We start from the raw sequence: 16,217 nt of genomic DNA on the forward strand, positions 1-16,217 counted from the left end.
CAGATACTGTAGCTGATCTACGAGCTCACAATGTGACGCGTCATGTCTCCTCCTGATAACTATGTGTAAACACAATACAGTACATGCACATACTATGTGAATTAGTATGTGAAATACGTTTGCCACAGTTTACACATGTGTCTGTCTCTGAGTATATGCAACCTACTGTATGCACATATCCTTCCTCACCAGCCCATACCTTTCTCTTTGTGTGTTCCCCACCATGCGTGTGTGTGTGTGTGTACATTACTCATGCATACGTGCGCGTGTGTCCTGGCGTGGTGTGTCTGCAGGCATGCGTGCTCATCTCCCCACGTGTATGTGTGCTTTGTCCGGCCTAGAGCGAGAGCTGACGGGCGCCGAAACGGCCGCCGCGACCGTCGCCGAGGAGACGGACATCGACGCGGAGGAGGAGGCCGTTCCGTTACCGGTGGCCGACAGCACGGTGGACGAGTTGAACCTCCTGAACCGAGGCGTAACGGACCTAGACGCCACGGCCAAGACCACCGACCACCACAACCACCACATAGACGACCAGGTGAACTGTCTGTCTGTCATCAAATATTGACTGTGCTTAATTGAAGGCGTTTATGCTTCAGCCAAGAAAACCGTTGCTAGCCTTGGTGATAAGGTCATGTATTAATACCACGCTATACAAAGACAAAGTGCAGCTGCTACCTAATTAGTGGCGGCGCTACCAACTGAAAAGGTACGTAGGTGGCATCAGTGCTGCCTGTGAAAAAGTTAGTCTGGAGCTGTGTGTGTGTGTGTGTGTGTGTGTGTGTGTGTGTGTGTGTGTGTGTGTGTGTGTGTGTGTGTGTGTGTGTGTGTGTGTGTGTGTGTGTGTGTGTGTGTGTGTGTGTGTGTGTGTGTGTGTGTGTGTGTGTGTGTGTGTGTGTGTGTGTGTGTGTGTGTGTGTGTGTGTGTGTACAGAGTGGTGAAGCTTCCTTTGAAGCAAATCGGCGCGTCTGGCTCCCTGTCGGTGACTGTATTTACTGTTGGAAATGGAGCTTTTAAACTGACACCTAATCAGCGCTCCAGGTTGGCCTTCAGAGCGGATATGTGAGCCTGTGTGTGGAATGAGCAAACCTGTGACATTCTGTCACTCTCAGCCTGTTGACCGGTTTCTCTCTCTGGCTCACTGACTTTATTTTTTTCCTTAAGTCTTTCAGCGTTAGGTTGGCAGCTGAATTTTTATGTACATTTCATAGTCAGCCAATTCCTCTGTGTGTTAATCAGTGATGCATGAGGGGAGCCAGAGATCTGATACAATACATACAGCTACAGTAGGCTTGGCTGACTGCAGGCTCCTGATCTGATACAATACATACAGCTACAGTAGGCTTGGCTGACTGCAGGCTCCTGATCTGATACAATACATACAGCTACAGTAGGCTTGGCTGACTGCAGGCTCCTGATCTGATACAATACATACAGCTACAGTAGGCTTGGCTGACTGCAGGCTCCTGATCTGATACAATACATACAGCTACAGTAGGCATGGCTGACTGCAGGCTCCTGATCTGAGGAGCCTATCTACAGCAGAACCAGAGAAATGTGTTGGGGTCTAATCTTCATATCTTCCCTTGGGGCTCACGGTACATTGCTGTCATTAGCTGGAACGGAGAAAACGGCATACCTTGTTATTTCCTAGGAATTTTTGATATGGTTACAGTGAGTGAGGAGACGATATGAAGTTGATATTGAACACGACGACATTGATAGATATGTGGGGAAGAGAGTGAATGCATACCGAGATTGCATTTTTAACCCATCTTGGGCGGGAACCCCTTTTGGTGGTGTTAGCATTGTTATGCTTTAGCTATTGAAAAATCACACCCGTGTGAACTGAGTGGTGCAACTACACATGTATTGTTATAGTTACTGTACATTAGAACCAGGAAAGCATCTGTGTCATAAGTACTCTCCGCATGAATTCAGTGACGTCACATACTAACCATAGCAACCATGCTCACCCGTACAGGCACAAACACACACGGGTACTAACAAAGCCAGTTGTTGGAGTGGTTTGCACCACTCAAAAATAGCAGATCTACAAGCTCATAGCGCGCCACCGAGTGGCGCGCTATGAGCTTGTAGGTCTGCTATTTTTGAAAAATCGAAGAACCACTGACATAGAAACATAGCTTTTTCAGAAAACTGTCAGGATGTAGAAGACTTTTGTAGAATCTGATCTCAGGTCAAAATGGGTTAAAGACCTTGGATTCCGCGGGCTGAATGGGTTCTGTATCTTTTCATATTTTCTATTGATTTCCATCACTGACTGCACTTATATAGGAGGGAAGAGTGGTGCTCATGGACAGATGGGAGGATCTTCTGCCTGCCTCAGAAAAGGATGTTTCATGTGTTGACAGCTCTCTGTAAGCTGCTTTATTATGGTGACATATTTTTGTTGCACTCAATAAATAGTTACCTTAGTTTCACCTACTCTGCTCATCCATCATGGGCACACATTACGACCTTCATGAAGGTTTGTTGTATAGAGCACCGAAGTCTGACGTCACTTTCAGTAGAGGGCGCCAGTACACACAGGTTCATGTATTTTTTTATTTGCATTGAAATCCCCATAGGGGGATTTTAGGTCGCTTCATATAAGAACTGTGTTTGAAAAATAAACTGATCGGTCTTTCTGTCAGGGGGGTACAGCCAGTTTCTGGAGAAAATGGAATTAATTTGGCCGCAAAAGCCTTGAAACTACATATGAAAGCAATGTCGCTGCTAATATACGTCACGCCCAGCTGTCAACACATTGCGTTCCTGAGATTCCTCGTTTACCTAAGCTCAGCTGGCGGTGACTTGACTCGTACTAACCACGAAACATTAAATATCAATAAAAATAATTAAAAAGAATCAATTAACATGCCAGTTTATGTTGTGCGACGGGCAGCTGCAGCCACCCCGCCTACCCGGAAATGTAGTCTCTGGGTTGTTTGACTCGTTTCTAACGCTTATTGTGTTACTCTTTGGGTATATTTGTACATTTCCATCTTCAGTCGATGCTTCATATCCATATGAGTGAAAAGGCCGGGATGATCGGTTTATTTTTCAAACACAGTTCTTATATGAAGAGATCTAAAATCCCCCTATGGGGATTTCAATGCAAATAAAAAGTACACGAACCTGTGAACTGGCGCCCTCTACTGACAGTGACGTCAGGACTTCGGTGCTCTATGGTCTTTGATCACTAAACATACCGTAGCATCATAGGGAATGCTCAATGCGGATGGCTCCTGTTTTTGTAAATCTTTTCAGAAACTGTGTACATCAAGGTGGATATCTCTGCTGTCGGGAAGAAATGTTTTTCAGGAAATGAAGACAACCTTATAATTTGAAAAATTCATCAAAGTTGGTGCTGTGACTTTATATATTGTCAATTACTTCCATGAGACAGGGAGAGGTGGTGGAGTTAGTTAGTTGCTTTAGTGGAGAGTTTGAGGTAACCTGACTCCGCCAGATTGCGGCAGTATTGAGTTCACCAGTTCCCTCCTCCTGCCTGCATCTGGGATCTCTCAAGCAGAAACGATGAACCCGGAAGCAGCGGGATAAACATTTGATATCTCCATAATAATGTAGAGTTGTAGTCTTGTTACATTTGCGTTGTGGCAGCGCTTCAATATGTCATAAGTCTGGCGTTGATCCCGCCTCTAGCGGCCTCATACAGCCGCATATCGCTCCTCTAGCGGCCTCATACAGCCGCATATCGCTCCTCTAGCGGCCTCATACAGCCGCATATCGCTCCTCTAGCGGTCTCATACAGCCGCATATCGCTCCTCTAGCGGCCTCATACAGCCGCATATCGCTCCTCTAGCGGCCTCATACAGCCGCATATCGCTCCTCTAGCGGCCTCATACAGCCGCATATCGTTCCTCTAGCGGCCTCATACAGCCGCATATCGCTCCTCTAGCGGCCTCATACAGCCGCATATCGCTCCTCTAGCGGCCTCATACAGCCGCATATCGCTCCTCTAGCGGCCTCATACAGCCGCATATCGCTCCTCTAGCGGCCTCATACAGCCGCATATCGCTCCTCTAGCGGCCTCATACAGCCGCATATCGCTCCTCTAGCGGCCTCATACAGCCGCATATCGCTCCTCTAGCGGCCTCATACAGCCGCATATCGCTCCTCTAGCGGCCTCATACAGCCGCATATCGTTCCTCTAGCGGCCTCATACAGCCGCATATCGCTCCTCTAGCGGCCTCATACAGCCGCATATCGCTCCTCTAGCGGCCTCATACAGCCGCATATCGCTCCTCTAGCGGCCTCATACAGCCGCATATCGCTCCTCTAGCGGCCTCATACAGCCGCATATCGCTCCTCTAGCGGCCTCATACAGCCGCATATCGCTCCTCTAGCGGCCTCATACAGCCGCATATCGCTCCTCTAGCGGCCTCATACAGCCGCATATCGCTCCTCTAGCGGCCTCATACAGCCGCATATCGCTCCTCTAGCGGCCTCATACAGCCGCATATCGCTCCTCTAGCGGCCTCATACAGCCGCATATCGCTCCTCTAGCGGCCTCATACAGCCGCATATCGCTCCTCTAGCGGCCTCATACAGCCGCATATCGCTCCTCTAGCGGCCTCATACAGCCGCATATCGCTCCTCTAGCGGCCTCATACAGCCGCATATCGCTCCTCTAGCGGCCTCATACAGCCGCATATCGCTCCTCTAGCGGCCTCATACAGCCGCAAATCGCTCCTCTAGCGGCCTCATACAGCCGCATATCGCTCCTCTAGCGGCCTCATACAGCCGCATATCGCTCCTCTAGCGGCCTCATACAGCCGCATATCGCTCCTCTAGTGGCCTCATACAGCCGCATATCGCTCCTCTAGCGGCCTCATACAGCCGCATATCGCTCCTCTAGCGGCCTCATACAGCCGCATATCGCTCCTCTAGCGGCCTCATACAGCCGCATATCGCTCCTCTAGCGGCCTCATACAGCCGCATATCGCTCCTCTAGCGGCCTCATACAGCCGCATATCGCTCCTCTAGCGGCCTCATACAGCCGCATATCGCTCCTCTAGCGGCCTCATACAGCCGCATATCGCTCCTCTAGCGGCCTCATACAGCCGCATATCGCTCCTCTAGCGGCCTCATACAGCCGCATATCGCTCCTCTAGCGGCCTCATACAGCCGCATATCGCTCCTCTAGCGGCCTCATACAGCCGCATATCGCTCCTCTAGCGGCCTCATACAGCCGCATATCGCTCCTCTAGCGGCCTCATACAGCCGCATATCGCTCCTCTAGCGGCCTCATACAGCCGCATATCGCTCCTCTAGCGGCCTCATACAGCCGCATATCGCTCCTCTAGCGGCCTCATACAGCCGCATATCGCTCCTCTAGCGGCCTCATACAGCCGCATATCGCTCCTCTAGCGGCCTCATACAGCCGCAAATCGCTCCTCTAGCGGCCTCATACAGCCGCATATCGCTCCTCTAGCGGCCTCATACAGCCGCATATCGCTCCTCTAGCGGCCTCATACAGCCGCATATCGCTCCTCTAGCGGCCTCATACAGCCGCATATCGCTCCTCTAGCGGCCTCATACAGCCGCATATCGCTCCTCTAGCGGCCTCATACAGCCGCATATCGCTCCTCTAGTGGCCTCATACAGCCGCATATCGCTCCTCTAGTGGCCTCATACAGCCGCATATCGCTCCTCTAGCGGCCTCATACAGCCGCATATCGCTCCTCTAGCGGCCTCATACAGCCGCATATCGCTCCTCTAGCGGCCTCATACAGCCGCATATCGCTCCTCTAGCGGCCTCATACAGCCGCATATCGCTCCTCTAGCGGCCTCATACAGCCGCATATCGCTCCTCTAGCGGCCTCATACAGCCGCATATCGCTCCGGCCAGAATTGGACCGGAGTACATAATCTCTGCCTGATAGTTCCCAGACTCTCCCTGCTGGCAGAATGCAAATGTTGTCCAGCAGGGGGAGTGGTTTCACCAGGCTAAGTTTGAGGGTCCAATGGAGTCAAGAGGTTTTGTCCGAAGCACTTTTTACTACTTTCCATTGGTTCAGTTTGTAAATACATCAAAGATGCGAATATAATCCATTTCTAATGGATGCCTTGGCCTGGAGGAGAGGTCATCAGGTGGTCTCCAACCTTCTTAGAGTGTTTCAACCCTCAACCACTAAACTCTCCAGTTAGCCACTCTCCAGTCCTTTCTCCCCTGCCAGAACTAGCAGGAAGCTCTCTCTGCCTTGTGTGTTCTTGGGGGACATCAGGCACTGGGAGGTCTCTAGGACTATGGTTTGCCTCCTGCCTAGTGTCCTCCTACGTCTCACCAGACTGTTCATCTGTGCGGTGTGCATGTGTCCGTCCTTGTCCACACTTGGCCTTACTCTGGTGTATTTGAGTCAAGGGAGCCTTCTCTGCGTCTGTGTCACTGTCATAGTTGTTGTCGTTGAATCTGTCCTCGAGTCTCTCTTCCTCCCCTCCTCTCGGGAGACTCTGGGGGTATTGCTCATTTGTACGGTCTGTAGCGTGCGTGGTGCCCTCTTGCGTGGTGCCCTCTAGTTGCGAGTGCTGCAACAGAGGTTGCTAACCCCTGTTGGCCCTGCCAGACTTTCCTGGAGGTCAGCTGTCTCTCCAGCGTCAGCGACCTTCCTCGGTTTGCCATCCAGACTTTTCCTGGAGGTCGCTGGTTGCCCAGGGAACAGACGTAAAGGGTGTTCAGTAGCACTGATTTATGAAACAACACACAGACGTAAAGGGTGTTCAATAGCACTGATTTATGAAAATAATAAGAATCTAAAACCTCAAAATGGAGTTGGGTTGTTTCCTCCCGACAGCAACGACATAACGACATCAGTTTGTGCACAACAGTTTTTTGCCTTAAGCTTCACTGCTGCTGTGAAGATCTGTTCTTGAACTGGAAACAATGGTTCTCAAACGCTTTTCATGACTTTTTTTCAAGGAAAAATGCATGTGTATTTAGCTGCACTCAGACCCCCCCCATCTACAAATATGTTGTGCCAGGGAACCCGATACAAGATAATGTGTTGTTTCAAAATTGTTCAAATGTTTTCGAAGATTTTCAAACGGGCGATATAATATGTTGCAGGTTCTAAGTGGCAAAACTCATCTTGCTTCTATATGAACTACTTTAGCTTGTGACCCCTTGGAACCACCCACTTTGAGAACCACTGGTCTAGAACGGTGAATTTCGAGCTAAATCAGACTTTAGATTTTAGTGCTCTTTTCAGAGGGCAGACCCATCACCAGAGGGTCCATAGTTTTAAGGAAATGGGCTGCTTTACAGCTACGGCCCCATTAACATTAGGGTTATGGGGCCTTTCAATAGGGCTCCTGATTGAAAGCAACACGCCGTGAAATCACTGAAACAACCTTTTCTCAGAAATGACCTCTATTCTCAGGTCAGTGCACTAGCTAGCTCAAGAGGGTGTGTGTGTGTGTGTGTGTGTGCGTGCGTGCGTGTGTGCGCGCCCCCATGACTTCACAGCTTGATGGATCACACAGGGATGTGCGTGCGTGCGTTATGCATGTACAGTATGTTATGCATTTGTTTCACACAATTGTGTGGCGGATGGATTCCATTGGCTGCAGGTTTTGTGGTGGAAGCTCATATGAAAGGACTGCAGACTGAGTGTTAATGTCCATTCTGGGCCTGTCAGCCCCTGTTAGACTGACAGCGCCTCCCCTGCTGCCCCAGGGGTGGTGTCAATGGGGTCAACGCAGGACTCTGAAGGACTTGTGCTATAGAGCGTCGCAGTCTCGGCCCCTTTCAGGCCCAGGAAATAATTCCCAATGCATTTTTCCCCCCATAGACATTTCAAAAAGTATTTATTTAAAGACCTTTTAAGCGTCGTACGAAGCCAACTCGAGTCGTGACAAAATACAACAAACACAATATTTTGGACCAAACAAATAATTACAAAGAAGAAAAACAACAAAAAAAGTATTGTAACCTTCTTTCTAATTATTTGTTCGGCCCAAAACATTGTGTTTATTGTCATGATTTGTGACGACAAGAGTTGGCACCACCACAAAAGGCTCTGGTCAGGCTCTGCCAGTGGGCCTAATCAGCCAAAATCCCCTCACCTGTGCAATTTCCAGCCTCTGCCTCAGTCAGTTTGCCCTCTTCACACACATAATAATTTGGGGACCCCCAAAATAATTTGGCGACCCCGGAGGGTTCGCGACCCACTGGTTGAGAACCCCTGCAGTAGAGGATTGCAAAATGAATTGAGGTGGAAGAATCTTTGAAATATTGACTAGCGCAAAATCGTACTTATTAGACGGCAGCAATATTGTTCTAAAAACACTTAATGATATCCTTCTTCAAAAATCAAGCTTGACGCTATCTTCATTCAAGAAAATATCCCCCCATTTATATGGTTATCATGTACAGTATGGGCCCTAATTGCTCCTGATGTGCTGGTTGGTGCCGTGCATGGTTTCCTCCGACATCTGTGTATGAATGTGTGTGTGAATGGGTGAATGTATAATGCACAATCTATGTAAAGCACCTTGGATAAAAGGCGCTATATAAATGCACCATTTACCATTGTGAATTGCAATTCAGAATGCTTAGAATGCTCTCTCTCTCTCTCTCCTCTCTCTCTCTCTCTCTCTCTCTCTCTCTCTCTCTCTCTCTCTCTCTCTCTCTCTCTCTGTGAGGGAGTGGTCAAAAATCCCCATGCCTGTGGTGGTTGTATTGAGGTTATCAGACAGGACACATTGTATCATCAAGGGGAGTCTTTTTGGAATTGTTATAAATGTGAGTGAACATTTCGGTTTGCTGCATTTTGTGCTCCTATGCACCTCATGTGGTGCCAGGGATGGCCAAGTTGACAGAAATCCAACCAAGCAGTGAATGTTGGTGGAGTGCCTGCGAAGCGCGTCCTGTCTGCCTAGGATGGAAGCCATTTGAGTCTGACCCTCTCCTTTCTGCTGTCTGCCTAGGAAGCCATTTGAGTCTGACCCTCTCCTTTCTGCTGTCTGTCGGTCTGAGCAACACCCTGCGGTGTGAATGAATCATGGAGTGATTCACGGCAACAGTCACAGCGCTCAAAAACCCATCACTGTCTGAGAACACTTAACTTCTGTCTACCCGCATCTCACTCAATGGCTCTTCTTTCTGTGTCTCATAGTTCTTTGTCCCAGTCTTTCTCCCTATCTTTGTCTATATATAAAATCTGCTTGTCATCATTCTTTGAGATATCCTGACACTCAGTCTGAATTTTCATTTCGTTTCACTTCATTATTCAGACTGAAAGCCCTCCCCACCGCAGCAGTTTCTGGGAGGGGCGTTGTCAAAGCGGCAGTCTTCGGCGATTGGTTCATAGTACCAACCAATCAGAATAGTAGGAAAGCAGATGATGTTGTTGTCAATCATGTGGCTATGGCTAACCCGTTTGCTAACCAAACAAACACAGCCAACGAGCGCTACTAGCATGTAAACAAAAGTGGTAAAATATGTCGGATGATGATGTTTATAAAACCTGTCGTTTCTGTAAAGAAACTATTTATCATAGGTCGATTTAATAGCCAGATTGATACGGTCGTGAGTGACCGCAGTGGGGGCAGCCATGTTTGTTGTTTGACACTGTCGAGTGACAGGGCGGATGGCCAATCAGCTGCTGCGATCGACGGCGCCCGTAGGCGGTGTCACCAGACCTGAATCGCCAGGACATATTGTTTTACTGGTAGTGATTCAGGGCTGGAGCCAGGCTATCTTTGAGGGCTGGAGCCAGGCTATCTTTGAGAGGCTGGAGCCAGGCTATCTTTGAGAGGCTGGAGCCAGGCTATCTTTGAGGGGCTGGAGCCAGGCTATCTTTGAGAGGCTGCAGCCAGGCTATCTTTGAGAGGCAATCTATTATGATATGATATAGTACTTTATTGTCAGTTCACACTGAAATTTGTCTTGCGACACAGCAGCCAAATATGCAGAACACATATACACACATTTGACATAACACAAAGAACAAGACAATTTACATACATAAAGACATGAAGACAAGAGCAATATCCACCGCTTAGATTATCCTGTGGCTACCACGACTCCTGATTAAGCCTCAAGGTCGACTGGTGGACAAAGGACCGCTTTAGTCTGACCTTGGTACACCATATCTCCTTCCTGAAGGTAGCAACCTATATTCTCCATACAACACATGCTTAGTATTAGAGGTGATATTCCTTGCTAACCTTAGGATGCTGTTATCATACGTGGATGTATATTAAGAAGTAGTTAACCCAAAAATGACTTATTTTCTATTGTTGGCTTGTGAAGGATTGTGTCATTGTGACAAAAACTAAACGATCTCCATGAATTCAAGGCTCCATGGGGTGTGTAATTTAACCCATTTTGACCTGAGATCAGATTCTAAAAATGTCTGTTTGAAAATGACAGTTTTCTGAAAAAGCTATGTTTCTATGTCAGTCGTTCTTCGATTTTTCAAAAATAGCAGACCTACAAGCTCGTAGCGTGGCACTCGGTGCCGCGCTATGAGCTTGTAGATCTGCTATTTTTCAATAGCTAAAGCATAACATATTGCTAACACCAAAAGGGGTTCCCGCCCAAAATGGATTAAGAATGTTTTGTGTGAAGTCCTCTCCTTAGATGTAATAATTCATTTTGTACGACAGAGAGAGAGAGAGAGAGAAAGAGAGATGTATTGATCCCGTAAGCGGCGTGTGGGAAATGCAGGTGCCAGAGAGACCTTAAAAGTTACTAACCACATAGAATAATAGAGTAACATCACAATAAAAAATTGAGTTAAACTAAGGTCAAAAGTGCATACTGTAGTAGCTAGAGCTGATAATATATTGACACAGTTAGATAATACTACGTTTTCAGCTGAACTCTTAGAGCTATTTCCATTGAGGCCAAAGCCGCAGTTTGACATGCAGTCCATGCCGGGATGATGCCACTCACATTTCGCCTCCCCGCATACCAATTTGCGAGTTATGCTGCTTCATTCACAAACTGCAAAGGGGTGCGTGTGTGTGTGTGTGTGTGTGTGACTGTGTGTGTGTCATTGAGTGGTGCAGCCACTCCAAGGAACAGCAGTGTGTGTGTCTGTCTGTCCCTATGTCTGTCTGTTTAGAGTGCCAACAGGTGACAAAGTTGAGCGTAGTGTGTGTAGTCCGCCATCGCTGTAGCTTAACCCATTTAGGCCTAACGTCGACATTTTCTGAAAAACCTCATGTTTCTATATCAGTGGTTCTCAATATTTCATGTCAAGTGACCCCAAAAATGATATGTAATTGGCCTCCGACCCCCATCTGAAAATATGTTGTTCCAGGGACCACCCAGAAGCAAAGATGAAAACTGAAACTGTAATAATATATATTCAAAGATTTGAGGCACATTTTCACGATTTTTCTAAAATAGCAGACCTACAAGTTCTTGGCGCGGCACTCGGTGCCACGCTATGAACTTGTAGATCTGCTATTTTAGTATACGAGTATAACAATGCTTCAAACACCAAAAGGGGTTCCCGCCCAAAATGGGTTAAGTCGAAGTTGTTGTTGGCATCTGATGCTGGCAGGAGAATTGTGATCTCTGTACCACCACCATGATGCGCACGCACGCACGCACACACACGCACACACACACACACACACACACACACACACACACACACACACACACATACTTTCCTCCTCTCCAGAAAAGTCATCATAAAAATGCAATGGCTCGACATTTCACTGACTTGAAGCTAAGTGATGTGACAATATTGCTTGGCTCAGTAATTCCTACTGTGGATAATATTCAAGGTTTTTCTAGCTGCAATGGACCTTTTGTCTTGGCCCGTGCGTGTGTGCGGGCGCGTGCGGATGTGTGAAGTTGTTACCAATATGCTCAGACAGCAGTCTCACAAGGCTGGAGGCCAAGATGGTATCAGCATACAGGGCCTGACTCTGTTGGCCCTCATATTCGCTCTGTCTCATTCTCTCTGACTCATCTACTAATTTTTTAATCATTATTATAGACATGCAGTAGCTGTTCATTCTCTCTCTTTCTCTTCATATCTCTGTCTCTCTCTGTCAAAACTTCTGTATTTATCTGGCTTCTTTACTTTCCATTCTCAATCATCAGTGTGTACTTCTCTGGCCTACTGGCTGTTTGCGCAAGAGATTGGGCACTTATCGCTACAGTGGTTTGCAAGATTAACTACAGACGGATTGTCGTCTTCAGACTGTCTGAAGACGATATTACTTCTTCAGATTGTATCCAAATTCCACACAAAACGTTCCATGTGATCTCCGTAGTCAGTGTAAACGGGACGGATATTTCAGATTTTTCATATTCCATCCTTATTGTACCAAGATTGACATGTAAAGTTTGCAGGAGTGGCCCGTTTTGAACAAAAACGGTGCAAATCATGAACGCATCGTCCGATTGTGGTGGTCCTATTATAGCGCCACCAGGAGGCCGAATTTTGCAAAACATCCTTTTTAAGTCATTGGTCCGACAAATGACAACCCACCTCTGATCTCCTAACCTAACCATAACCGCAAGCACGGGAGCAGAGCAGCGTGCCACCGAGTGGCACACTACAAGCTTGTAGGTCTGCTATTTTTGAAAAATCGTGAAAATGTGGCGCAAACCTTTGAGTATATATTCTTTCAGAAGACTTTTTATTTATTTCGACGTCAGGCCTAAATGGGATGACCTGACGGAGACCTGTCCCCCGACGAGCACCTCTTCTAGTTTCACTGTCTGTCTCTTCTCCACATCACACTCCTTCACAGAGTGAACTGAACACTGTGGGTGTTACTGTCTGTCTCTTCTCCACATCACACTCCTTCACAGAGTGAACTGAACACTGTGGGTGTTACTGTCTGTCTCTTCTCCACATCACACTCCTTCACAGAGTGAACTGAACACTGTGGGTGTTACCGTCTGTCTCTTCTCCACATCACACTCCTTCACAGAGTGAACTGAACACTGTGGGTGTTACCGTCTCTTCTCCACATCACACTCTTCCACAGAGTGAACTGGACACTGTGGGTGTTACCGTGCAGGGAGATTTAGGTCAGCCGTAGGAACAGGATGTCCCCAGGCAGCGTCTGAAGGCTGCTCGGTGGAAACGACCACAGAGAGAGACCCCTTCATTAGCAGAGGGCTTAGTGGGACTCAGCGGGCTGAGCTTACCTCAGTCTTGACCAGACGTTTGATCAGACCCAGGAGTCCAAGCCTGGACTGTCAGCCGTCTCATTTCATCCGGTCTGTTCCCAGACCTCGCTGGCTTGATGCAGTTCGTGGAAACATTTGATGAGAGTAATGATTGTTAGCTGGCTTGTCAATTCGCAGTCTAGACAGCAACCCAGAGAGATTCAGAGAGAGAGAGTGTGCCGACTGTCATCCCCTCTTTGACCCCCCCCCCACCCCCCAGAACAACATAATTAAAAAATATATATATACAGTGTGTGTGTGTCATGTGTATGTATGTGTCGTGTGTGTGTGTGTGTGAGGGAAAAGAGTTTGCAAGTTGAGTTTAGTTTTATTTCTATTTTTAATTCTTACCACGGCACCTGATTACCGGTATCCTTCAGGAAGGGGGCAATTATATTGCTCAAATCAATTTTAACGAGTGTGCTCGTGCCCAGCCAGGTTTGGAGATGGAATAGAAAGTTTAATTCCAAACAGCACCTGCACCCCTTCCAGGCTCAGCCAATAGTCCATTACTTCTACCCTCGGGGGCGGCCTAGTGAAAACACACAACCAGCTGGCATGAAGCACGCCTAGCTGGGCTCTTGTCTGATCAGAATCCAACACACCCCCACATGCTGTAAGCAGAACATTAACCCATTTTGGCCTGACGTCGAAATTAAAAAAATGTCTTCTAAATCCTGACAGTTTTCTGAAAAAAAAACATGTTTCTATGTCAGTCGTTCTCAAACATATTCATGTCAAGATATATATGACATTGGCCGCCGCCCCCATCTGAAAGTATGTTGTTCCAGAGACCCTCCCAGTAGCAAAGATTTGGGTGGCTCTGAAAGAATATATATTCAAAGATTGCAGGCACATTTTCACGATTTTTCGAAAATAGCAGACCTACAAGCTCATAGCGCGGCACCGAGTGCCGCGCTATGAGCTTGTAGGTCTGCTATTTTTCAATAGCTAAAGTATAACATAATGCTTAAAACACCAAAAGGGGTTCCCGCCCAGAATGGATTAAACCACACTCCTGCATTTCTTGCCAACATGGCATGCACGCACGTCGCACATGCATGTTGGAGACGCGCATGCACGCTCGCATGCATTCACGCACGCACGCAGCTACTCGCACACAAAGGTTGCACCATTATGTAAAACGGTAAAATGTGCATAATTTATCGTCTCTGGAGGGTGGAAACCTCGTTATGTCCAAAACAGTTACTTTTCAGCATTCAAATTAAAAAAAGTAGCAAACGTAGCAGATTGACAAGGTCAAAACGCGCCATTTTGTGCCGCATTTCCAGCTTGTCAATGTGGGGTGCATACTAGTGCATACTTAGTTTAGACTAGTCATTGGTTGGACATGGGTTAGGTTTAGGTGTGCTGCCCCGTGGGAGGTTAGGTTTAGGGTGAGGGTTTGAGATAGGTTGTAGTTGTAGGACTAATGACTGGTCTAACCAAATTACTAGTCTAAACTAAGTACTTCACCAGTGAATGTGCTTCTTTTCATACTTTTGTATGACACTCTAGTATGATTAACACTAATTATGCTAAATTACGTGTATACACGACTTTAGAATCAAAAGCACAGGGTGCCTTTGAACTGTATAGGCGTTTTTAGGTCTTTTTTATTGATATCAAACCATTTTATAAAAAAATCTATTTTTGTCTCCACCAGGCCGAAGGCATGGGGAGAGAGTATGTTTGCACTCCGTCCGTGTGTGCGTGTTTGTCCGTTAGCTGTTAGATTAGCTGTTACCAGCTAATCTCCGGCACCGTTAACCCGGTCAATGCCAAATTTTGCACACACACTCCCTGGATGCCAACGATGAACCTCTGCCCCAAATTTTCCAGAACGGCCTGTTATAGCGCCACAAGGAGGCCGACTTTTGAAAAACACATTTTTTTATACTCCTCCAGATTCTGTCCACAAATCTACGTGACAAAAAACTACTTTCTGGCCTTGACAGCCCATACATCCAAACAGAAAAGTCATATCTGATTGCATTAAATAACGTTAAACATTGTTAAACTCACTTTGCATGTTGCTTTGCCACTCGATGTGCCATTCACTTTAAGCATGTGCATACCCTCTATTATACTACTGAACAGACGGACGGATTTACAAGCGTTTTATGTTTTTATGCGATCACACAGGGAATGGCTCTCTCATTATCAACAGCCCGGGCTGCGATCGTAGGTAAATAGATACCAAAAAAAGCTTGGCAGTGGCTAAACGCAGCCAGAAATAAATCTGGCAGTGAATTTAATTGTGTCTCTAGTGTAATAGACTGAACTGCCTCTACATGGGATGGTCAGTAGTTCATTTTACAGTGACTGCTAAGACCCTGGTGTAGCGTACCAAGCTAGGTAAAGAGGTTGATGTGTCTCTCATACTGTAACTGCTAACACCCTGGTTTTATGGAAATATTCATAGTTTTGGAATGCAATCCCCAAAACGCTCCTCCACGCCTCCATAACACATTTAGACCTAATTTAGATTCTACAAATGCCTTCTAAATTTTTGTGTCAGTAGTTCTCAAACATTTTCATGTCAAAGACCCCCAAAAATATATGTAATTGGCCGCCGACCCCCATCAGAAAATATGTTGTTCCAGGGACCCCCCCCCCCCCCCCCAGAAGTAAAGATTTGAGTTAAAAACGTTCGCTCTGAAAGAATATATATTCAAAGATTTGTGCCACATTTTCACCAATTTTCAAAAATAGCAGACCTACAAGTTCATAGCGCGGCACTCGGTGCCGCGCTATGAGCTTGTAGGTCTGCTATTTTTCATTAGCTAAAGTATAACACGATGCTTCAAACACCAAAACGGGTTCCCGCCCAGAATGGGTTAAAAGCGCCTTCAAAACCCACCTCTTCAATATTGCTTTCCCTAGCCAATTATTTTTGTTTTTTTTCCTTTATTTGTATTTGTTGCCTTCTCTTATGCCCCCCCCCATGTAAAGCGTCTTTGGGTACTCAGAAAAGCGCTATACTGTACAAGGGGCTTTTTATGCCTTTATTTGGTAGCGTACGGTAGACTGACAGGAGAGA

At 46.8% G+C, this 16,217-nt stretch overlaps 1 protein-coding gene across 4 annotated transcripts in view; it reads left to right on the plus strand.

Moving 5' to 3' along the window:
• Nucleotides 1-16,217, plus strand: part of nos1apa (nitric oxide synthase 1 (neuronal) adaptor protein a) — a 235,550-nt gene that overhangs the window by 146,948 nt on the left and 72,385 nt on the right. For all 4 annotated transcript variants that reach the window (XM_079506287.1, XM_079506286.1, XM_079506288.1 and 1 more), the window contains one exon: nucleotides 342-538. In XM_079506287.1, the coding sequence (XP_079362413.1) occupies nucleotides 342-538 (197 nt within the window). The remainder of the gene's footprint in view (nucleotides 1-341; nucleotides 539-16,217) is intronic.

This window comes from Electrona antarctica (assembly GCF_951216825.1).
Source record: "Electrona antarctica genome assembly, chromosome: 7".
In the NCBI taxonomy this organism is placed as follows: Eukaryota; Metazoa; Chordata; class Actinopteri; order Myctophiformes; family Myctophidae; genus Electrona; species Electrona antarctica.